The sequence below is a fragment of the Vitis vinifera genome, chromosome 3 (assembly GCF_030704535.1).
Source record: "Vitis vinifera cultivar Pinot Noir 40024 chromosome 3, ASM3070453v1".
In the NCBI taxonomy this organism is placed as follows: Eukaryota; Viridiplantae; Streptophyta; class Magnoliopsida; order Vitales; family Vitaceae; genus Vitis; species Vitis vinifera.
Genome location: NC_081807.1, coordinates 639,929 through 664,641, shown reverse-complemented (window position 1 = coordinate 664,641; position 24,713 = coordinate 639,929). Strand labels below are relative to the sequence as shown.

General features: G+C 34.3%; 2 protein-coding genes across 2 annotated transcripts; both read left to right on the top strand.

Annotated features, from left to right (window-relative positions):
• Positions 1 to 9,516: 9,516 nt before the first annotated feature.
• On the top strand, positions 9,517 to 12,495 carry LOC100233080 (arginine decarboxylase). The gene has a single exon (XM_002268994.5). It carries the CDS (start codon positions 10,108 to 10,110, stop codon positions 12,268 to 12,270), a length of 2,163 nt encoding a protein of 720 aa, XP_002269030.1. The 5' UTR covers positions 9,517 to 10,107; the 3' UTR covers positions 12,271 to 12,495.
• A 4,879-nt stretch (positions 12,496 to 17,374) lies between these two features.
• LOC100258971 (uncharacterized) lies at positions 17,375 to 24,229 on the top strand. Its single transcript, XM_002268745.5, has 10 exons — positions 17,375 to 17,478; positions 18,013 to 18,052; positions 19,716 to 19,793; positions 20,151 to 20,175; positions 20,265 to 20,297; positions 20,407 to 20,528; positions 20,661 to 20,791; positions 21,740 to 21,963; positions 23,614 to 23,864; positions 23,974 to 24,229. The coding sequence occupies exons 2-10, from the start codon at positions 18,050 to 18,052 to the stop codon at positions 24,064 to 24,066; spliced, it is 960 nt and encodes a 319-aa protein (XP_002268781.1). The 5' UTR covers positions 17,375 to 17,478; positions 18,013 to 18,049; the 3' UTR covers positions 24,067 to 24,229.
• The last annotated feature ends 484 nt before the right edge of the window (positions 24,230 to 24,713 follow it).

Genomic DNA, 24,713 nt, shown 5'->3' with positions numbered 1-24,713 from the left:
ATTTGCTGATGTCAGAAGGAGATGCGGTTGCCTCCACATCTGATCCCAACAATGATTAGGAAATCATAGATGACACCATCTCAATGTTGTGTACATCCTACTCCTTCCACGTGTCACTCACTTCTCTCTTCTTTCATGTGACCTCCTGTCACTATGTCTCTTATCCTAGTCCCAACACTGTTCCACTGAAAAAGAGAAAGATAAACTTTTTTTTTTAAATAATTTATTTTAATTTTATTAAAAACAAAAACAGGAATAAAAAAAATAGTTCTTGGACACTGAACATCACAAATTCCCCATAAATTTCGGAAGTTTTATTTTTTATTTTTGTGCAAGATTATTTTTCAACAATTAAATTTAATTTAAAGATATAAAAATAAATTTTAAAAGACATAATAATCTCTAAATTAGAAAAATAACCTCAACTCTTTTATAAATATGCAATTTTTTTAAAAATGACAATGCGATACCCTTCTCCTCCTACCTTTGATGGGAATGATTTGGAATAAAGATAAACAAAGAGATAGTGAATTTGAGAAGTTTTTAAAAATTTAAGACAAATTTGAATATGACTTTGTCTCCTTATTTTTATTATATATAATTTTATTTATAAATTATATTTATTTTTAATAATTTTAAAAATAACAAAATTTTTTAAAAAATTTAAACAAGATCGGGTAGATGAGGCGAGGGAAGTATGAGAATTTTCTAGACTTGCCTTGCACTACCGCGCCCTACTGCACCCTATTTAATTTTTAATTTTTATTTTGGTAGAGATGAGAATAGATATAAATAGATGAGATTGAATTGAGATGAGAGTGACTCATCCTAAAACAGTTTCATTGTCATCCTTACTTTTTCTAAACAAAAAAATGATGTTTTTATTATAGGTTTTTAATTATTATTATTATTGTTTTTATTTTTACTTATTTTACATTAAAAACACCTTTTTAAATAACCAAAATGGGTATTTATGAGGTTATTAAAAAAAAAATTAAATAAGAATTATTTTTCCAATTTTAATTTTCACAAATATTTTTCTATTTAATATTAAGTAAAATAAATTAATGGATTATATTAGATTTGAAATTGGTGAGAGAGAGAGAATAATTCCATAATGGATTTTTATGAATAATAGGAATATATTTACAAGTTAATATGGTTCAAAATTTAGAATAAAGTAGGGATATATTTACAAGGTAATATGATTTGAAATTTGGAATAAAGAAATTTGAGAGAGAGAGAAAGAATAATTCCATAATGGATTTTATGAATAATAGGAATATAAGTACTTCAAAATTTAGAATAAAGTAGGGATATATTTACAAGTAATATGATTTGAAAAATGGAATAAAGAAATTTGAAAAGCAAATGACAAATATTTTGGATTAAAATTTGAACTCCATCTTAAAAGTTCACTTTTCCTTTTTAAATAAATATACATATATCCATCAACCTTCAACCCCTACAACTAAGTAAATCATTTTTCTATTTATTTTCGATGTGGGATTTGAATAAGATATTAATGCCCCACAATATCTTAAACCCTGCTTTACAAACCTATGGAAAATTATTTAGTATTTAAACATAAATTTAAAATTTATTTTGATAATATTTTTAAGAACATGTTTTATAATGAAAAATGATTTTTGAAAACATGTTTTATTGAGTAATTATACATAGTAAATTCAATAAACTCTATTTTGAGAAATGTTTTTTACAATAATATTAAATAACAGTATTTTAAAATAATTTTTAAAAACCGTTTTATAATATTTTGTAAAACAAAAGTTTGTTTAGAAGGTGAGATGTTTTTAATTTATTTTTTTATATTTTTAAATATGTTTTAAAAATAATTTTAATAATATAATGTTTTATTTTAAACTATTCCAAAAATTATATAATTATTTTTAAAAATAATAAAATGAAAATAATTAAAAATGTTATCTCAAAACACTCCATTTTCTCATTTTTCTTCTAAAAAACAAAAATTTATTTTTGGAATAGGTACCTAACATGGGCCTAGATTTTCAAAAGTACTTTTTGGAAAACGCGAAAACATTAAAGCGTTTTTAAGTGGAACTTTTCTTATGACCTTTTGAAAATCGTTTTCAAATGGACCGTTACAAACTTTATAGAAAGTGCACTGTGAGGGTATCGTGCCCCATTTCCCAATACGAAATGGAAAGTAGCCTAGATTCTAGAAAAAGGCCTCTGGATCACAATAAAAGCAAAATCCTCTGTCAGGCCCATGGGCCCAGAGGGCTGGGCCCACACCTCGTTAACCACAATTCCGGAATAACCGCTGGTTCAGTCCAAACACCGTATAAGGGATCGAGATTCTTAGATTCCAATCCACCTATTATTTACTGCCACCTCACATGCCCCATCCAATAAAATATTCACTTATTCAAAAAAGACCGAAATGCCCTCAAGAACATCCAACCTCGACCACAAGATGCCATGATCACGGAGAGGGGCGAAATCGGAATTCTGCTTAATTCCGAAATTAAATGGCTATGATGAAGAGCCTTTGGACGTGTTCTCCGTTTTCTTCTTTTTCATGCTTGCTTGTTGTATTTAAAGATCCATGATGTTCACGTGAAAGGGGGGACAAATTCAAATGAAATGAAAATTCATTGAAATGTACCCGTATTGAAAACGTTCGAAAAATTCAAAAAGTTAATGACGGCTTGTTTGGAGTTGAAATAAGACCATCTTTAGTCAAAACCGGTAGCCCCCGTGATCATAGGCTACATGGCTCCAACCCTACTAGTTATGTTTTGAGATAAAAAATAAATTTATGATTCTTTATTTTTAATATAAAATTAGATTATCTTATATAAAGGTATAGATTTAACTTATGTTTTTAAAAATGATTTTTAAAATTTAAAAATTTAATATAATAATTTTTTTAATATTTTATTTTTAAATAGTTGTAAAATTATTATTTTTAATATAAGTATTTAAGAGTTTTTATATCTTATTTAAAAGTTACATTAAAAAAAAATAGAAAACAAGAAGTGTATCAAATAAACACTAATTTAATAACTCATTTGGAAATAATTTAAGAAGGATACAAGTGTAATTTAATACTTTGAACCAATTTCATCTGAAAAAAAGGGTATTTGATAATTATATATATATATATATAATTTTGAAAATGGGCTTGAATGATTTTTTTGATAATCACTTGGTAGCTAGCTAATTCTTCAAAAATGATTATTTTTTATTATCTAATACATTATAAAAATAATACCTTCTTTTTTATTTTAAGCTACCCCTAATAGTCCTTAAAAACATTTTTAATTAAAAGGCAATTGATAAAATGTTAGATATGGACAATGCTTTTATTATGATTACTCTTAGAGAGACTCTAATTTAAAAAGATTAAGAATAAAATATATTAAAAATTGATACGAAAGTAGTCTAATATATAAAGATTACGATGAGTCAGTCAAATTATGGTAATGTTAACTATTTGACCTACCAATATTTAATAATGCCAATCAATATTAAAAAAATATATTAAAATGTTACATCAAACAAAGATGTTAGGGATAAACAAAAGTCAAAAAATTTGGTTGTAGACAAACATGTGTCGTGAAAAACCGAAAAAGGCGGTTGTGTTTTTATTGAACCTAACTAAGGAAAATCAAAATGGGTTACATCCTTGGGGATGAATGCAAAAAGAGTCTACATCAATTGGGGGAACACTGCAAGAACCTATTTGAGGGAGGTCACACCCAACATAATTGATTCCAAATGTTAGGACCAAAAATTTGAGGTATATTTAAAGACCCAAAAAATCCTAAACCCTATCCAAATGGATCTTATTTTCTTTGTAGTCCAAAGGGTAGAAGACCGACCCAATGGACCAACTTATATTAAATGGAATATACACTAAGAAAAACGACAACAATGCCCATGTTGATGAGATAAGTCCGTGGGTAGAATAAGTAATTTGGAGAATATTCTTGATTCAAAACTTCACAATCAAAAGGTGTCCAAGACAGACATGGGGGGTTTAGCTTAGTTGTAGCCAATGATTAGATGTTCAAAAACCTTGGATTTGGTCCACAAAAAATCACATCAAATACAATTCTAACTCCCACCCCCTCCATGTGATACATTTTCAAAGGCATGGCCACCAAGTCAAGGAGTCAATGATAAAGAATGGGTTCCGGGTAAAACAAGACTGGCTTACTAAGCCTAGGTGTTAAACGCACATGGTTCATGGGTCCTCGTTCTTGCTGTTGTCGCTATTTTCTTCAAAGTCCAAATGTATGTTCCAAGTGTACCTCTTACGCACAAGAAAGTCCCATGAAGCTTCCAAGTTCTCAATTCGGGTTTGAGTTTAATGTGAAACCAAAATAGCAAATTCATGAAAATTCCTTTTAGTAAAAGAAGAAAGTTAGATTATATTTTATTTGAATGGTAACATACGCATCATCACTTTCACGAGAATTTTTATTATCTGTTCATATAATATTTCGATGAGAATTTCTATGTTCTGAATATGACTTTTGTCGCACAAAAATGTTTCATAAAGGTATCGAGTTTCTAACTAGGGTTTGATTCAAAGTGAAATCAAATAACAAAAATTTATTTACCAAGTGAATTCATGAATTTTTTTTTTCAAAACATGGCCCATGCCTAAAATTCAACAATGATTTATTTGAAAATATCATCATCTTTACCATTTTTTTTGTTATCATTTATTTATATAACACATCAATGAGAATTTTTTTCAAAGTCCAAAACTATGTTCTAAATGCAACTTTTATTGCACAAAATGTCGCATAAAAGCACTAAGTTTCCAACTAGAGTTTGAGTTTAATGTGAAAATCAAATAGCGAAATTTTGTTTATGTAACGAATTCATGAAAATTCATTTTTAGTAAAAGAACAAAGTTATATTATATTTTATTTGAATGGTACCATATGCAACATTGAGAATTTTTATTATTTGTTCATATAACAGTTAGATGATAATTTCTTTAAAGTCTAAAATTATGTCCAGAATACAATTTTTATCGCACAAAAAGATCTCATAAAGGTATCGAGTTTCTAACTAGGGTTTGATTCAAAGTGAAATCAAGTAACAAAAATCTATTTACCAAGTGAATTCATGAATTTTTTTCTCAAAACATGGGCTGATGCATAAAATTCAACAATGATTTATTTGAACAGTAATGTGTATATCATCATCTTTATCATATTTTTTTTTTTATCATTTATTTATATAACACATCAATGAGAATTTTTTTCAAAGTCCAAAACTATGTTCTAAATGCAACTTTTATTGCACAAAAAGTCACATAAAAGCACTAAGTTTCCAACTAGAGTTTGAGTTTAATGTGAAAATTAAATAACGAAATTTTGTTTATGTAATGAATTCATGAAAAATTGCTTTTCATAATATTTGCAGATGCATAAAATTAGACTATAATTTCTTTTACCATATTTTTTTTTATCATTTATTTATATAACATATCAATGAGAATGTTTTCAAAAGTCCAAAACTATATTCTAAATGCAATTTTTATTACACAAAAAGCCCCATTGACGCACAAGGTTTTCAATTAGGATTTAAATTTGATATGAAACCAAGTAACAAAACTACGTTCGTGAATTCATGGAAATTTCTTTTGAGAATATGTGCTTAATCCAATTTTATTTAAATGGTATAACATGTACCATCACTTTTGCCATTCCTTTTTGTCAATGGGATTTTCATCCAAGTCCAAATCCATGTTTTAAATGCAACTCCTTATGAAAAACAAAAGGCCCATAAGCCATCAACTTCCCAACTATGTTTTGAGTTTAATGTGAAACCAATGAACAAAATTTTATTTATTGAGTGAATCCATGAAAATTTCTTCCTAACATATTGATGTGTATGCCATCCAAGATGAGGTTTTTGACCTTTTCATCTTAAAACTAATTATTGCACCTTAATAATTTATATTCCAACTAGGGTTTAAGTTTGCCGAGGAAACAAATAATAAAAATTTAATTATTGAATGAATTCATGAAAAATTGTTGCACATTAACAATCCGTATTCCAACTAGGGTTTGAGTTTGTCGTGAAAACAAATAATAAAAATTCAATTATCAAGTGAACGGATAAAAATCAATTATTACTCTCTAACAATTCCTCTCCTGATATCACGCTCTCTTGATTCTCAACTCTAATACGAATTTTTAGACTTGGCTTTAACCATGCACCTAAAAACAAACATTTTATTATATTTAGTATTACTATCATTTGAATAACTCATTAAAAAAGCATTATTACATTACAAGAATAGGTTTAAAAAGAAAAAGAGGAAATATTGTTAATATTAGTGTTTTTTTTCCCATTAATTTAGCTATGGAGGTGAATTGTTAATTCAAAATTTTTTTTCTCTCTTGTTGGGCCATTAACATCAACCAAGTTGCATGTAGAGTTGAATTGAAATAACCTTATCCATTGAATGCCCATGCATGACTTTTACTTTGAAAATTCATATATAACTTTCTTGTAAGCTAATTGGAGTAAGAAAATTTGATTTTGTTGAAAGAAAATTCCACATTAGTTGCTCTTTGGCTTTTCTAACGGGTACCCTCTTGGTACTTCAGATGCCAATTAGTCCCACAGATCAAAATAATGTATATTTACCCATATCAATAATTTAATAAATTTTTTGGATATATATAGCTTACTTTTAGAGCTAATATTTATGTAGAAATATACAATAAATTATTTTTCAAAACAAATTTAAGATATTTTTAATTACTTTTTGTAAAGTATTTTAAACAACAAAAATACGAAGATAGTTTAGAAATGAAGAAATTATTTTTTATATTGGAATTTTCAAATGTAATTTTATTCTTAAAAAAATTAAAAATTATTCTCTTAAAAATTGCATTTCCTTAACAATTTTAAAAAACGCTTTGAAACATATCCTAAATCTTTTAAAGCACTTGATATTAGATTCACGAAAGTCTTTCTAAAATCACCGTTTAACCAATCATAGTTCAGAGCAATCGAGTGAAGTAAAATTTTCAAATTTTAATTTTTAGTCAAAATTTGATTTTTATGGCTTTGAATTCACTTTAGGCAGCAGCCCATTGAATTTTACTACTATCATGAAAATTTTGGTTATTTAAAAATTATTATATGATGTGTCCTCTTACATAGTGGAAAGGTTGGTGAGAAGCCAAGTTACTATTATGACTCTCTTTTTGTATGGACCAACCATATGAGGCTGTTTAAGGTAAGAACCCCAAAAAAAAGAGATAAAGGGCAAAATGGGAAATTCCATAGTACCTTGAGACGCAAGCTATGGCGTAGTGGTGGTGGTGGGCCTTCTTGACGGGCCGTGAGGCGACCAAATCAAACCTGGCCCAGATACAACTGCCTAAGTCCATTACCGTTTCTTGAAACGTTAAGACTCTATTTTTAGGTTTTTTTTTTAATTATTTTTTAAATACGTGTCAAATGCGCGTCAAAAAAGGACCGCAGGTGTCAAATTTTCAAACTTGCAGCGTCAAAATTTTGGAGATTCTCTCGGAGATAAGGTTTACGCCCACACCTCTTCAGTCTTTTCGCGAGAATTTGAAAATCTCGTTATCAGTTTGTTTGATTGATTTTCCTTGTTCCCAAACAAGCACCAAGAAGGTAGGATGCAATGGTGGGTATTTTTTTTACCAACCAGTCCTATCATGGAAATGAAACTATATTTAAACAAATGGAACTAGCCAAAAATGAGAAGGAATTGTTTGGTGACTATTTTTTAACATGGGTTTTTTTAGGATTTTAGAATAGAAAATAGTTGTTAATTTTAAAAATATTTGAAATTTTTTACATAGAGAACAATTTTTAAAAATTAGATGATTTTTTTAAATACATTTAAAGTATTTTAAATTATTTTTTAATTACTTTTTTTCTCAATAATAATTAAAAATTTTCAAAATTTGTATCATACATAAATATATAATACCTTTATAAAAAATAAATCAAGAAACAACTTTTTATTATTTAATTAAAAACTATTTTTCAAAATTGTTTCTAAACTAAAAATTGTTTTTTGATAACTAATTTTTTAAAATATTTTCAATGTTTTCAAAAGCAATTTTTTGTTTAATAACTCCAAAAATATTTTTCCTAATTTATTTTGCCTAAAGATAAAATATATTTATATATAATTCAAAAGCCCCTTATAATATTTTTCATATTTTCAATTTTTACTCAAAATAATCCAAAAAAACAGACCGATTTTTAAAACAATCCTTTGAGTTCCCTTAGAAATCAATGGTGGAATTTATTTTTGTTTTTTGTTTTAGTTTATCAAAATAGTATTAATAGTGTGTTTGACAGTGATTATAGGAAGTGTTTCTAATATTTTTAATATTTGAAAAATGAAAATTTTTAAGTGTTATAAAGATTAAAAATACTTCTTAAAATCACTATCAAAGACACTCTAAATTGAAAAAAAAAATCATAAATATTATTTTGGGAAAAAGAAAAAAAAATCATATGAGATATTTAAAAATTAATATTCTACCAAAATTTGTAAACTATTTATGACACCCTTCAACTAATTTAAGGAATATATAATCTTATGAAAAAAAAAAAATCTTTCCTTTTAGCATTTGCTTTGCATTTTATTCCAATGTGAAATGGGGAACTTTGTGGTAGAAATGAAATTATTCCACTTTGACAAACATGAAAAGTTTGTGTTTTTATGGCCAACAAGAAGGTGAATCTTTAATTACTTTAGATGTGGGATTAGTCGTTCTTTCATGCCTAATTTTGTGTAGTAGGGATTTTTAAGGAATCGATACGAGACTTTTTAAACAAAAAGTTTTTAACATTTTAACTTCTAGAAACAAATTTTTTATAAGTGTTTTAAAAATATTTAGAATATTTATCTTATTTTTAAAAAAGATTTGAAGTTAATCAATAATTTTAAAATATTTATTTGAATGTATATAATTTATTTTTTATTTTTTTTACATAAAAATTAAATAATTTGAAAATACTTAAAATTTAATTTTATTTATTTATTTTTTACTCATCTTGAACCACGGGAGAAAGGAATAAAAACGAAAGTAAAATGCACACCGGTCAAGGGAATGAAAATGGCAAAGGGAGCGGAGCATCAACGATCGATGAGGTGGCAAAATCATGGACGTTAAAGGAAACCCCGATCCAGAGGAAACTTCCTGCTGCTTTCCTCTCATCACGTATGTCTCAGATTTCGCGATATTTTGAACCTACTCGTATTTTCTCGCCACGCAAGACGATAACCATCAGGAGAGAGGAGGACTGAAAGAAAAGGGTTCCACATTGCCAGGGCCACGCGGCTTCTCGCCGCTGATTATCTAAGAACCCAAAGAAAAAAAATTAAAAAAAAAAAGGGCAAAATGGAAAGCACGAGAATTTGGAAAACAAAACAGATATTTATTTCGGCCCAAATGGTGGGCCAAGGCCCACTAAACCCCTCTCCGCAACTATATAAAGCACCTTCTGCTTTCATGCAATTCTCGCCCGCTTCTTCTTCGTTAACGTGGTCTTTGGAGTTGAACGCCAACCCTAGCTCTCGCCGTCTCTCTTTCCCTCGCCGCCGTTAGGGTTCCGTCCATTTCCCCCTATTTTCTCGACTATTTTCTCGCTCCTCTCTTTCCCTTTTCTTTCAACCTCCTCTCCCTTTCGGTCGCCGAATTCTGAGATCTCTGAACGAGTTTTGGTTTTGTGTCCGTGTTCGTTTTCTTTCTGTGTTGTTTCGTGTATTCTTCATTTTCTTTGTGGTCAGAGCGGATCTGTATGGTGAGATTTATTCAGAAAGTTTAGATCTTTGCCGGGTTTTTGAGTTTTTAGGCCTTTCAGGTTGTGTTTTGGTTGGAAAATCGTCTTCTGACGGTCAGGCGTGGGGATAATTGAGTGTCATAAGGGTGAGTTAGGGTCCGGATCTGTTTTCTCCGATCTTTATTGCTTCTTTTGAGGGGGTAGCCGGGGCTCCGGCCTCGGCGGGTTCTAAAGCCCCCACCTTCACAATCGAAGATCTAAAACCCTATATTTTTTTCATCATTTTCATTTTGTTTTGATATCGGGGAAGAGATGCCGGCCCTGGCTTGTTGCGTAGATGCTGCTGTTGCACCTCCCGGCTACGCCTTTGCCGGGGATAGCTCTCTTCCCGCGCCGGTGCCATTCGCCGGCGATCCTCTGGCGACAAACGACGCTGCAGCTCTCCCGACCGGCGAACATTCTCATTGGTCCCCATCCCTCTCGGCGGATTTGTATAGGATCGACGGTTGGGGGGCGCCGTACTTCTCCGTTAACACCTCCGGCAACATTTCTGTTCGTCCGTACGGTAAGAACACCCTTCCTCATCAAGAGATTGATCTGATGAAGATCGTTAAGAAAGTTTCGGATCCGAAATCTGCGGGAGGACTCGGTTTGCAGCTTCCTCTCATCGTTCGATTGCCTGATGTGCTCCAGAATCGTCTGGAGTCTCTGCAGTCTGCGTTCGACTTCGCAATCCAATCTCAAGGCTACGAATCTCACTACCAAGGTGTTTTCCCCGTGAAATGCAATCAGGACCGGTTCATCGTGGAAGATGTCGTGAAGTTCGGGTCGGCTTTCCGGTTTGGCCTCGAAGCTGGTTCCAAACCGGAGCTCCTTCTGGCCATGAGCTGTTTGTGCAAAGGAAACCCTGAAGCTCTTCTGGTCTGCAATGGCTTCAAAGATGCTGACTACATTGCGCTTGCTCTGGTTGCGAGGAAACTTGCTTTGAATACTGTGATCGTCCTTGAGCAAGAGGAAGAGCTTGATCTGGTGATTAATCTAAGCCAGAAGCTTTCCGTGCATCCGGTGATTGGTGTCCGAGCCAAGCTGAGGACTAAGCACGCGGGCCATTTTGGGTCCACGTCTGGCGAGAAAGGGAAGTTTGGGTTGACTACGATACAGATTTTGCGAGTAGTAAGAAAGCTTGAACAAGCAGGAATGCTTGATTCTCTGCAATTACTGCATTTCCACATCGGATCTCAGATTCCTTCTACAGACTTGCTCGCAGATGGGGTCAGTGAAGCTGCTCAGATTTACTGTGAATTGGTCCGTCTCGGTGCCCATATGCGAGTCATTGACATTGGAGGGGGTCTCGGTATTGATTATGATGGATCGAAGTCGAGTGAGTCTGATATTTCTGTTGGTTATGGGCTTGAAGAGTATGCTATGGCAGTAGTTCGAGCTGTCCAGCATGTATGTGATCGCAAGTCAGTGAAACACCCTGTGATTTGCAGTGAAAGTGGCCGGGCTTTAGTCTCTCACCATTCAATTTTGATCTTTGAGGCTGTTTCGGCAAGTGTACATGATTCACCTGCTACTTCACTCAGTTTACAGCGCTTTGTGGAGGGACTTTCTGAGGAAGCCCGTGTTGATTACCAGAATCTGGCTGCTGCTGCAGTTAGTGGCGAGTATGAGACTTGCTTGCGTTTTGCTGATCAATTGAAGCAAAGATGTGTTGATCAATTCAAGGAAGGGTCGTTAGGTATTGAACAGCTTGCTGACGTTGATGGGCTGTGTGACTTGGTTTCCAAGGAGGTTGGTGCCACTGATCCAGTGCGCACTTACCATGTGAATTTATCAGTCTTCACATGTATTCCTGATTTCTGGGGTATTGGGCAGCTGTTCCCTATAGTCCCCATTCACCGACTCGACCAGAGGCCTGGGGCGAGGGGGATTTTATCGGATTTGACCTGTGACAGTGATGGGAAGATTGATAAGTTCATTGGCGGTGAGTCAAGCTTGCCTCTGCATGAACTAGAAGGTTCAGATGTTGTTTTTGGTGGTAGTGGGAAGTACTACTTGGGGATGTTCTTGGGCGGGGCTTACGAGGAGGCGCTCGGTGGTTTGCACAATCTGTTTGGTGGCCCGAGTGTTGTTCGGGTGTTGCAGAGCGATGGACCTCACAGCTTCGCAGTGACGCGTGCCATGCCAGGGCCTTCCTGCGGAGATGTGCTCCGAGTGATGCAGCATGAGCCTGAGCTCATGTTCGAGACGCTTAAGCACCGCGCTGAGGAGTGCGGTCACGAGGATGGTATGACCAATGGTTCTCTTGCTAGTGGACTTGCCCTTTCCTTCCACAAGATGCCCTATCTTGTGGCGGGTTCTTCTTGCTGCATGACTAACAGCGGTTACTATTATGGCAATGAAGACAACTACAATCGTGCTGCTGATTCTGCTGCTGGGGATGATGACCATTGGTCTTACTGCTTTGCTTGAGCTAGTCTTGGCATCCCCATGTTTTGTTTGTCCTGGAGGTCGCCTTAATTTTTTTTCCTTTTTTTTTTTTTTTTTTAAAATTTGGTTAGAACAGTTTTCTGAATTCTGTGAAGAAGAGAGGGGAATGGGCCCGAATCAGACCCTTGTAAATTCGGAATCTTATTCCCCTTTTTCTGTAATCTTTTTATTTCCATCTAGTAAACTTTGGAAATTTTAGTTTAAAAAGCAGTTGCAGTGTTTTTGTTCCTTTTCACATTCTTTTAACCAGAATGCATGCTCTGAAGCTATCAGTTTATGCTGCAACTGAATGGTTGATGGATGTTCTATTGGTGGCTTTTCTGAAGTTATTGCCTTCTCTTTATTCACTTGTGATCTTGTGTAGGCCCTTTTCTGGTTGGTTTGGTTTCGTTGTATTAATTTGTAGAAGAAAAGAAATGGAAATGGGGTCAGCTCTGGGACAAAAGTCAGATAACAAGATTCTGAAATCTATTCTCTGTGGGGTCATGTTGATTTAGACTGTCTCGTGAGCGTAGTTTGGCTTGCCAATTTGACCTGACATGTGCTTGAGTAATCAATTATTATGTGATTGTGATTTAAGTAGGATATATCTAGGATGAACAGTAAATTGTTGTGATTATTGGGTTGAATAAACAAATCCTCAGGGTGGAAGTGGTAGGTTTCCCATCCATGTAGCCCAAGTGTCTCATCTTTGATTCATCATAAAAACATTGAAAGACATTGGGTCTTCCAAGAGGCAGACAATTCTTTAGCTAGCCACAATTTTAGGGGATGTGTGTACAGCCTCATGTCTCATGTGGCTAAGATTGAGAGAAATTTCAGGAAAGTATGGGATAGATGATGTGAACCAAGTGGAGTATAGGATAAAAGAACTAGAGTTGTGGTGGTTGCAACTTGATACAGGCAAATGTTGTGTAGCTAAGAAGATCAAGAACTTGAAATGGCATTGAAGTAGAGAATTTCACTGAGTTTTTGAGGTGTAAAGGAGACTGACTGTGAACTAGATAGCTAGCTTTGAGCTGTCAAAATTTTATCAAGTGACAGATTCTAAATGGGTTTCCACAAGCAGAATGTGATACGAAATATGAGTCATAAGGAGGATGAAATCATTTCTAACTTCAAAATTAAGAAATGGTCAGTCTCTTAGATAGGCTCAGAGGTTGAGGTTGCAAGTTGGTACTGGTGCACTGGGGCTTGTGGGGTGTGGGCGTAGTGGAATATGGGTTGCTTCAATTATATGGAGCCTGAATAAAGCCAAAATCACCGTGTTTGGGGCCTAATCAAGTGTGTTTATTAACAGCATTGTATGCTGATTAGACCTGTAATTTTCCACTGAATCTTTCCCCCTTTAGGCATGATGGTGTCCCCATGCTGTGAGCACCTCCTAGAAGGTTCAATGGTTCAACATGTCATATAGGACTTCGTTTGAACACACATGGGAGCAGTCGATTTTTGTCGACCATAAGAGATGCTTGTTTTTTCTCTCTGATTGGTGATCAAATATATAATATACTGAAAACACAAAAGGGTGGTTTGGATAAAGTCCCCCAAGATTTAGAGGGTCCATGAGGGCAAGGTATCAATAACACAGTGACTTCACTTATTAGTTCACAAATTGGTTTTAGATAAAGGTTTGAAATCCTTAGAGAAGCAAAAAGTTTGATGAAAGGGAAGAAGGATACAATAACAAGATTACGACAATTTTGTTGTTTTTGTTTGGATTGGCATCTTACACAAGATGCCTTATGTTATAAAACTGAGACCAGGAACCTCCTTTGATGTTTATGAGTACATGTGAAAACTGATGGATGTTCTTAATAAGAAAACCTAGGGGCAGCTTGAGCTGCGGTCTCAATCTGAGACGACCATAGGTGTTGTTGGCTGTTGGGTTTCACTGCTAATCTTAGGACTTGTTCCAGTGTGACAGCTGATTTAGAAGTGATTCACTATGGTCTCATCGTGGGGTGTGGGAAGAAGGATGGAGGGAGCATGGTCATATGTGAAACCAATTCCCAGGCTATCATCCAAGTTATTAGTTCTGCTGAAGCCAGGAGGGACCATATCAGGGCTCTGATTGAAGACAGTAGGACTTTGATCAAGAAAAATTGGGGATGCAGGATGGTCCATACCTATTGTAAGGCTTATTTTCTTGCATACCATTTGGCCTACATAGTCCCAGACACTGACTCAGACTTCACCATTATCACTCACCCTCCCCTGGCCATGTTATCAACTTGCTTAATGGGGACCACAGCCCTATAGGTTTTTCAGCTTTTGTCTTTGTTCTTCCCTTCTTCCCAAAACTAAATAAATAAATTGTCTTAGAGACTTATCACTTAATCATCATGGGTAACTCATAACAGAAGCCTGATTTGTATAAATTTTTGGAAAAGCGTGAAATCTCTCTGCTGGGAACACATGACACATAACATAATGTTTTGGACTTTTTGTTTCTGTGGGTAGGATTTCCTTTGTTTTTTTGGTATGTAGCATGTGAATTCTGCTGCCAGTCTAAAGTTTTTAATTGATTGCTACTTTCTCTGGGTTGCTGAAAGTTAGAAAATTTAAACAAATAGGTACCCTTTTCACCTTTCCTCTAGTGGGTTGTCATATCCAGAATGGTGAATGCGCCTTCCTGAGAAATAGTAGATGTATGGTTATTGTGTCTTTGTTCTTTCCTCTATTCAAGAAAAACTAACTAGTCGGGTAATTTTGCATTTCCCTTTGGGAGGATCAATCCTATGTTGCCCCTTTTCTTACCACAGAAGAGCATAATCTGTGCTGGATATAGAGGAAATAGTACTGATTCTGAGGATAGAACTAAAGCTAATGATTTAATTTTTCTGGAGATGGACTTGTAGCCTAGCACAGACGAACCAAATGATGGAGTTTGCCGACAATATCGTATCTGCACTTAATTTTCTTTTCAGGTGGGTAGCTAAGTGTGCTGCTCAACATGAAATGCCCTGCAGATGGTTCATCCTTGTGTTTCAGTGGAGGACCAGCCTTTCCCTTACTACATGCGTCATGACTTCATTGTTCTAGTAGGACAAAATAGCACTTCTCGCTTTCTGGATATCATGGAATATATTGTGGTTTGTATGAGCTCTTTTAATCAAAACTTTAATCTTTGATTGCTGTCTAATCTTCTTTTCATTTTTTTTTTCTGCCTTTGATGACCTTGAATTCTGGTACACGTGACTCTCATCGTGTAGCCGACAGGGGTTGTGATTATCTATAAGTTTCCCTCTTTTTCAACAGCAATATAACTTATTCTAACTACCACAAGTTTCTGCTGTACACACAGATGAAAATACTCTTGCGCTATTAGCTTTGTCTTTGCCATGGTTGTTGGTCTTTTTCCCATATGATTTCCCTTCTAACATATGGATATTGTCCATTCTACATCGTAAGGGAATGTGAGATTAAATTGTCAGACACCCCTAATGAGGTCAAATAAATTCTCATATTTGGGTTGGAGATCAATTTTGATATCATTTACAACAATCTATCTCTCAATTATGTGGATATTGTCCCCTTCAACCCGAAAGGGTCTTCAAAGTTAAAGAAATCCATACACATAATATCTTAAACTTTTTTCCTTATCATATTGGGATATTACAATTTTTCTCATTATAAACATCTTTATTAAAAAAAACATGCTATGAAAGAGACAAAAGGGAAGTGCAAATGATGCGTTTTTTTGAAGGTTTTGTATTACCAATTTAAAGAAGAATGATACCACATTCCGGATTTGCTTTACAAACAGATTTTGGGTGTAATTTTCTTCAATATTTGTAAATATTTTTTAGTTTAAGTCATTTTACCTTTCAAATAAGCACTTTGTCAACACAATTAATGCAATTCTTTTTCCTTTTTTCTAGAATAAAATTGAAAAATACATTTAGTTCTCCAAGAAAAAAAAATGCGATAAAAAAGAAAATAGATTAAAAAATTTTAAAATATATAAGTTTTGGTTAATTTTAATTATATTTGATTTTTTTAGTTTTTTTTTATTATATATTATATTTTAAAAAATATTAAAATTATCTTTTTTTTTTTTTTTTTAAAATGGGTGCGTAAAACAGGACACCGATATATTAGAAAGTTTAATTTAGTTTCAGCACCCAAAGGACAAAAAGAAAGAGGCCCATTTTAAATGGGGCAATTTATGGGCCCTAAGAGTCCAAGCCCGGTATCAGGAGGCCCAAAACCAAGCCTATAATTGGGGGCCCAAAATGCCATAGATTAAGGTTGGGGCCCAAGAAAGCCCATGACATTGGAACCTGCAATTGTACTAATTGGGAGGTGGGTGAGGCCCAAAGAAGAAAAGCCCAGAGTATCCGGACCGTTCACGTGGGATTATATATTATATTTTCAAAATTATTAAAAATATCTTTATTTTTTTTAAAAAAATGGGTGCGTAAAACAGGACACCGATATATTAGAAAGTTCAATTTAGTTCCAGCACCCAAAGGACAAAAAGAAAGAGGCCCATTTTAAATGGGGCAATTTATGGGGCCTAAGAGTCCAAGCCCGGTATCAGGAGGCCCAAAACCAAGCCTATAATTGGGGGCCCAAAATGCCATAGATTAAGGTTGGGGCCCAAGAAAGCCCATGACATTGGAACCTGCAATTGTACTAATTGGGAGGTGGGTGAGGCCCAAAGAAGAAAAGCCCAGAGTATCCGGACCGTTCACGTGGGATTATATATTATATTTTCAAAATTATTAAAAATATCTTTATTTTTTTTAAAAAAATGGGTGCGTAAAACAGGACACCGATATATTAGAAAGTTCAATTTAGTTCCAGCACCCAAAGGACAAAAAGAAAGAGGCCCATTTTAAATGGGGCAATTTATGGGCCCTAAGAGTCCAAGCCTGGCATCAGGAGGCCCAAAAACAAGCCTATAATTGGGGGCCCAAAATGCCATCGATTACGGTTGGGGCCCAAGAAAGCCCATGATATTGGAACCTGAAATTGTACTAATTGGGAGGTGGGTGAGGCCCAAAGAAGAAAAGCCCAGAGTATCCGGACCGTTCACGTGGAAAGTAGAGAGATAGCGTGCGTAACACGCACCGCAGCGCATCTTAACCTTTCTCCCCCTTATAATTCTCTTAAACTCCGTTTCTGCTCTTCGATCATCGTCTATAGTCCCTCTCTGCAATTCATCTTCTTCCTCCAAGCTCGGTATTGCTATTCCCACTCTCCAGTTGACATATTTCACTCTCTGTTCGCTTTCGATTTCAATTTCCCTTTCTAGATCTGAATTTCCACGATTCTTTAAGTATTAATCTTATTAAATTTTTACGTTTTCTTAGACCTAATCCTTTTAATTGGTGCTATTTTTCTTTAATATTTTTTTGTTTGGCGAGAAAACTGAGGGAAATGGGGGAAAATATGATTTCGAATCTCTCTTTTTGAGGTGTCTTGCTTTCCAAGAAAAACTGAAGTACTTGAATCAACTGAGCCAAATAGGTTTAGGAAGGCACAGTTGATTGAAGGTTCTTTTTTCTGGATCGCAAAGAAGCAAAATGCTGGAAATCAATTTTCCTTTTATTCCTTATCCGGCATTCTCTCTGCAACCAAAGTAGACCTTTATTCATTGGAAATATAGCAAGAATTGGTGGATATTCTTAGTTCAATATTATAATATCTGTTCTTTTAAATTTCCATATTGGGTATTTCGATAATGGAGAATTGTCGTTGTTTGTCTTATGATAGGGAACTCCAACGGCTGATTAATCGGTGGGAATAGAAAATGGTATGTTTTGGTTTTGTACTGAATAATTATTGGTAATAATGGGTGTGCAGGGATGGAGAATACATATGTAATTGTTGACCAAAGTTTGGCTAAATGTTTTTGTAAGTTCAACTTGGAGATGGGCAAGGTTTGCCCTCCATTATTGAATGGTGCACACCTAAATTGACCATTCATGACAAGTAAAAATTCTATTTAAATAATTACTATGACTTGCAACTCAAATGGGTATGATATTTTATTATGTCCTTGTAACCATATTATTCTGCAAAGTGCCATTTTTTGAAAGGTTGTGAAGCTACCAATAACATGCTAAATTTGTGGAGGGAAACTTTTTAAAATTGAGATAAGGTGGAGCTGAAATTCGTTGGCAGCATGGAGTTGAGAACCATTCAGTCATATAGTAAACTATTTTCCACCTGTTTTTGACTTTGAAAAGGCAAAATGAAATTGTTATGCTATGTTTGATAAAAAAAAAAAAATGTCTGGATATGGTATACTCTTACTATTGTTGTAAATTCCCTTTGAAAATCAGCTGCTTTATGTTTGAGCTTGAAATACGACAATTGCTTACAAGTTTATATCCTCTTTTGTAGCCTAATTAGTTTTGACAAATGATGATTTCTCCTTGTTTCTTGTTATGCTTTTTATTTTTATTTTCATCACTTTAAGGCTACATTTTGTTCTTAAAAAGTTTGAGGTAAGAAAAGAAAATGGTAAAGAAAAAAAATATAAAACTTTCTCTTATTTGGTTGTTCATGAAAAATTTGAGGGAAGGAAAATTAAACCATTAAGAAATGCACTTTCCACGAACTTCACCTTGCTTTTTTTTAAAGGTAAATGGGGAGGAATAATTGTAGACAATTTTTTCCCCATCTTTTCCTTAGGTTATGTTTGGTTCCCAAAAAGTGGTAAGGAAAGGAAAAAAAATATTAAGAAAAATTATTTTCTCATGGTTGGTTGTAATATGGAATATATGTTTAAATTGAATATAATTAAAATTAATTAGAAACTCATAAATTTTTTAATTATTAAATCTTTATCTCGAAAACTTAAAATAAGTGAAAGGAGTTTGAAGTAGTATACAAAAATAATTTATTGACTTTAAATTTGTTTTTTATTTTTTTTCACTTTTTCTTTTATTCTACTTTTTCTCTCTATTTTCTTTACCTTACATTTTCCCTCAATTTTTTTGAGAACCAAACATAGCCTTAATATTTTTTTTTTCCTATACCTTTTTCTATATTATCCAAACTTTTTTTTTTTAAAAAAAAGGAAAAGATTCATTTCCTTATCATTTTTTTTGCTTTCCTCAACGCTTTTCAAGAACCAAACATAGCCTAGTGTTCATTCTTTTTCTTTATATCTTTCCAATGTTAGAACTTTGCTTAGTTTTCATTAGAAGGCACATTAGAATCCATTGTATATACTTAGCCAAAGCTAGAGATGGGTCAGAAATAATCAACTAGAATGCAAGGACAGGGGTAAGAGAGAACCATGAAGCAAGGATGCCATTACTAAAACTCATAGCATTTTACACCTTTATTTTACCTCGGTTCTTGTAAATAACATTGTTATATGTTTTGACAGTATTGAATAATTGCTTATTATATATTAATAGTTTTTGTTATTATTATTATTCACTCTGTTGGTTGTGACATTGCAGTATTTTGGTGGATATGGATATCATGGAATGTCATTCGAGCAGAAATATCGATGTTACCCTGCATCTTTTATAGATAAGGTTCAATACTTACCTTGTGATGTGCTAATTTAGTTTTGTCCCTAGACTCACCTCTTGTATGCAACAACAAGAACTTAGTATGTGAGCTTGTTTTTAGTCCTTTAATTTCGTTTAGTTTTTCATTTTGGCTGTCTGATTTTATGGTTTTGTGATATTTTACATGCCCTCAACCAAGGACTTTCCAATATACAAAACTTTGTCTCCTCACTAAAGCTAATTGAAGCGTGGCACCTTTTAATCAATGTGCATGGGCTTTGCAACCCTATGTTTTACTTGAAAGAAATTCTTCTTTTTCTTGTCCTTTTTGTCAACATTTCCATAATTCTGACTCCATTTTTGTTGTTTCATATCCTGCAGCCACAGATAGAAAGTGGTGGTAAAAGTAAGTCTTCAAGTTCATGCTACTGGTTGTGATTTAATTTTCTTTTCTTTTTAATCTTTATTGATTTTGTTTTCTTTATGTTGTTTCAGTTATAATGCCTCCCTCAGCCCTTGACCGCCTAGGTTAGTTCTTTTAGTTGGAACCTATGTTATGGCATTTGTTATATGGTTGATGCACTTCAGATTCTTAATTAACCTATCTACGATGATAACAAATAACTTAATCCTGCAGCTTCTCTTCATATTGATTATCCCATGTTGTTCGAACTTAGTAATCCTGCTGCTCAGCGGGTCTCCCATTGTGGAGTTCTGGAATTCATAGCTGAAGAGGGCATGATCTATATGCCATATTGGGTAGGCATCCAAAAGCATTTGTCTGTATAAGCCTGGTATTGCAAACATATTTTGCTGTAGGTCAGTTTTACTACTGCAGATGTCTCCAGGGCACTCATTCCTGTTGTGATCCTTTTAATTGTTTCCTGTCAGATGATGGAAAACATGCTATTACAAGAGGGAGACACTGTGCAGGTGAAAAATGTGACTCTTCCGAAGGGAACATATGTAAAACTACAGCCCCATACAACAGACTTCTTGGATATTTCAAACCCAAAAGCCATGTGAGTTGTTGCTAATAATCTTTATTGCTAGGAGAAGGTAGGTAAGGTGTCTCTTGATGTTCATCAATATTTTATGCTGTTGCAAGAGAGGGGAATCCTGAAGTTGAAAATGGTAATCCATATTATGATATATCATGTCATGATGTGCAATTTCTATTGCATGATGGTGTACATGGTTTTTTGTTTCCTTGTTATTTGAATTGATGGTAGCCACATAAGGGAATGGATGTGTTGAACATAGAGGCTGCTGCTGTACTTGACGGCTTCTTCCCTACTCCTAGGTGGGTCAGGTAGCATAGACTGCCACCCCACCCCACTAAAGTGAAATTTGATTGGTGGGCAGTTATTCGATCCATCCAAGAACTCATATAACTTGTCTAGTATTCTTGCCTCTTGTCTTCTGTTTGAAACGTTGGCAAGATTCCTATTATTGAACAGTTCATTTCTCTCTATGCAAAAGCCAAAAAGGGATAATGTTGGAGATTCTCAGAGTTTCTCTTTTATCCTTTGTCCAGAGAGATTTTTAGGGATGAAAGGATTGTATTTTGGAGGGTTAATTGGTACAGTCACAAGGTTCCCAGTGAGTCACAGAAACTTTTCTTAATAGAGCAGTTGTTTTATTTTTATTTTTTATTTTTTCTAATTACAAGTTTATGGAGAACTGACCTATCCAACAGAAAAAAAAAAAAAAAAAAAAAAAATGCTGTGGAGAACTTCAGTATAACTACTACTGCCTTCTACAAAGTTTGTAAGTTGGAAGAAAATTTCTGATCATATGCTTATTTAATTTGAAGCTTGAAGGTGTTAGAGAACCTTTTCACTTATCATTCTATGATTTTTATGTACATTTATCTTTTTGATAAAATATCTGATGCTCATCTATGTCATTTAATGGATATGTGTAGCAGGTACACTAATTTATCTTTTTTCATTTCTTTTATAATGCAGCTTGGAGACAACACTAAGGAACTTTTCCTGCTTAACCACTGGAGATAGTATCATGGTGGCATATAATAATAAGAAATATTACATAGATATTGTAGAGACAAAGCCTTCTAATGCTATAAGTATCATTGAGACAGACTGTGAGGTGGATTTTGCACCTCCTCTTGATTTCAAAGAACCAGAAAAGCCTGTTGCACCTGTTCCCCTGGGCAAGGCAGCAGCTGAAGGTGAACATCTCATCAGCTTATTTAGCTATGTTTCATTTATTTCACATTGTCTTTCTTTCATTCCATCATAGTTCTAGGTTTCCATTCCAACAAGCCCACTAGCCCCTTACCCTCTTCCTCCCTTCTTTGTTGAGCTGCTATACCCCTCTAGAGTAAGTTGAGTAACGATCAAATCGTCAAAGACATAATCTCATCTACTTGGGTTTGACTATTAAAGAAGCAACACTATCCTTAATGTTCTTTTGTACCTAAGGTTAAGTTGTGAACCTCTGATAGTAAGGATATGTACATGATGTGTTCTAGGAGCTCATCCCATACCTATTTTTTATAACACTTGGTGGATAATTTTTTTGGACAAGCGAATGAATGATATATATATATTTTTTTGATAGGCAAACAAGAAAAGCATTAAAAAATGCTAAAAAGAGCACACCAAAGTATGAAGTAAATGAATGATTTTTACCCTTCCTTTGTTGTCATGCGCCATTCATGTGATAACTTGAGAGTAATAAGTGATTAAAAAAAAACTGTATAAGTTACGTGAGAATTATAGTGGCCATTGAATTGTTGATGCACGCTCTACAATCCAGACATAGTACATAGTGCTGAAATGAAAGTGAATCTGGCAAGGAATTGTCTAATACATAAAAAGCAGTTAAGAAGAAAAGCTACTATGAGGAACCCGTCAAGGTAGCCCAGTTGGTCAGGGTGAACACTGGGAAGTGTGATCCCAGTTAGTGGCACATAGTCCTGGATTCAAATCCTGCCATTGATGATACCCTGAATTTACTTGGTGCTGGTTGTTGCGGGACAGTCGGCACCCCGAGGTTTAGGTCCCTATGGAGAGTCCTAAGGACTTGGCCATGGAAGATTCCTCGGTTATAAAAAAAAAAACAAGAAAAGAAAAGCTACTATGAGAAATTTTAGCTAGATCGATAGTATTATTATTAGGGTGTGAGTGGGAGATGTGATGATAGTGTTTGTTCTAGAAAGGGGTTCACATTATGTCACTAAATACCACACTATTTTAAACTTTTCACAGGATCCAATGGGAGTTGCGTAAAACTGTAGTAGCAAAGCTATACTTCTATTTAATTTATAACTGTTTTTCAATTCATATGCTGCTAGAGAGATCTCAAGGAGATGAAAATTTAGCTACTTAACTGATTCTTTTGGGGTTTTTTTTTTCCCGTAAACTGTAGATGATGATTTGGAAATTATAGCACACTTTGTGGGTGAATTTGATTAGGTTGAAACACAGGATATCTGATCATGATAACATCGTACATGTGTAGTTAAATATGATGAAAAATATTTTAATATTGGAAATTAGCATATAAATTGGAAAAGTATCTGTCTGTTCAACTATTGTGTATTTTGACTTGTCAATTGGAAATATGAATCTGTCTGTTTGTGTGAGATTTTTTAGGTGTCTTCCCCCACTGGTGGCAAGAAGTTGATAAATGGGAATGTTTTGCATAAGTAGTGATAAGTTTCTCTTGTTGAATGGAAAATACTCCCTCAATAATTTTTTTGAAGCAAACTCTCATGTGGAATTCTTGGAAATTTCAATGTATAAACTTTAATGTCATTAAATCAGCAGATTTGGGTACCCTTCTTCTAAGACAAATTGTCTATCTCTGTTCTCAGTTCAAGAAGCTCCAGTAGAGCCTGAACCAAAGTTCAACCCCTTCTGTGGAGTAGGTAGAAGGTTGGATGGAAAACCTCAGAAGTATGAGCCTCCACCAGTTTCATCCTCGGGGTCCAAAGACAAGCAACCTGTTAACCGTGGTAGTGGGCAGCCTTCTGCAGGGTCTAGTTCACAAAGCTCTTCTCGTCAGTCTCAGGGGAAGCTCGTTTTTGGTTCAAATGTAAATCGATCTCCTAAGGAAACACAAAAGGTACTGTTGTTTCATCAGCCATTCAGAACTAAAATGGTTTTTTTTTTTTTCAAAAAAAGCTGCTATTGATACAATTCTGCTCATTTTGGATGGTTCTTTACTCCTGCAGGAAGCTGCAAAAGCCACTAAACAGGAGGAGCCAAAGAAAGAAGAGCCGAAGTTCCAGCCTTTTTCAGGGAAAAAGTACTCTTTGAAGGGATGAATGAATTCTTTGAGATGGGTGTCTCTGGTCTTAATCTTGTTCTGCTTCATTTGTCCTTTTGTGGATCAGGAAATACAAAAGAATTATATTTGACTTAGATCTGTATCATCAAAAGACAATAGGAAGTCTTCCTTTCAAAGTGAAGAAAAATACATTTAACTTATCTCATGGGATTGTGAAGCTTCATATTCAGAATAGGGTTCCAGTTGTGCCCATACAATTGCTTCATGGGAGTCCTTATGTGGGTTTGGTCTGTTATCACCCCACAGACCACCCACCTCCATTTTTTTCCCTCAATGTAGAAAGGTCCTATTCTGCTGATCATGATCCCTCGAAGTCACTATACCATGAAATCTCATATATAGGAAGTATTGTTTGAGGAGTAAGTTTCTCCATGTTACACATGCAAGCAACACTCAATTTCTTTTGATCAATGCTTAATAGTCCTGTTGTTGCCTGCCTACACTGCCAAATAACATAACTTAAGCACCAAAACTTGGGGCCTGCATGGTAGCATTTTCGAAAACTGTTCTCAATCATTTCAAAAACAAAATTCTCCTTGGGAGCAATTCTAGCGTAAGTTTGTTAAAATATGTTTTCAGAAATAGAAAACTGCTTTATGTTCTCAATGCAGCTTTCCGGACAGG

Excerpts from the sequence above, each read along its gene's own strand:
- LOC100233080 (XM_002268994.5), top strand. The coding sequence starts at position 10,108 with ATGCCGGCCCTGGCTTGTTGCGTAGATGCTGCTGTTGCACCTCCCGGC.
- LOC100258971 (XM_002268745.5), top strand. Across the intron at positions 20,176-20,264 it reads GATAGAAAGTGGTGGTAAAA|TTATAATGCCTCCCTCAGCC; the intron begins GTAAGTCTTCAA and ends ATGTTGTTTCAG. Across the intron at positions 23,865-23,973 it reads CTCCTAAGGAAACACAAAAG|GAAGCTGCAAAAGCCACTAA; the intron begins GTACTGTTGTTT and ends TTACTCCTGCAG.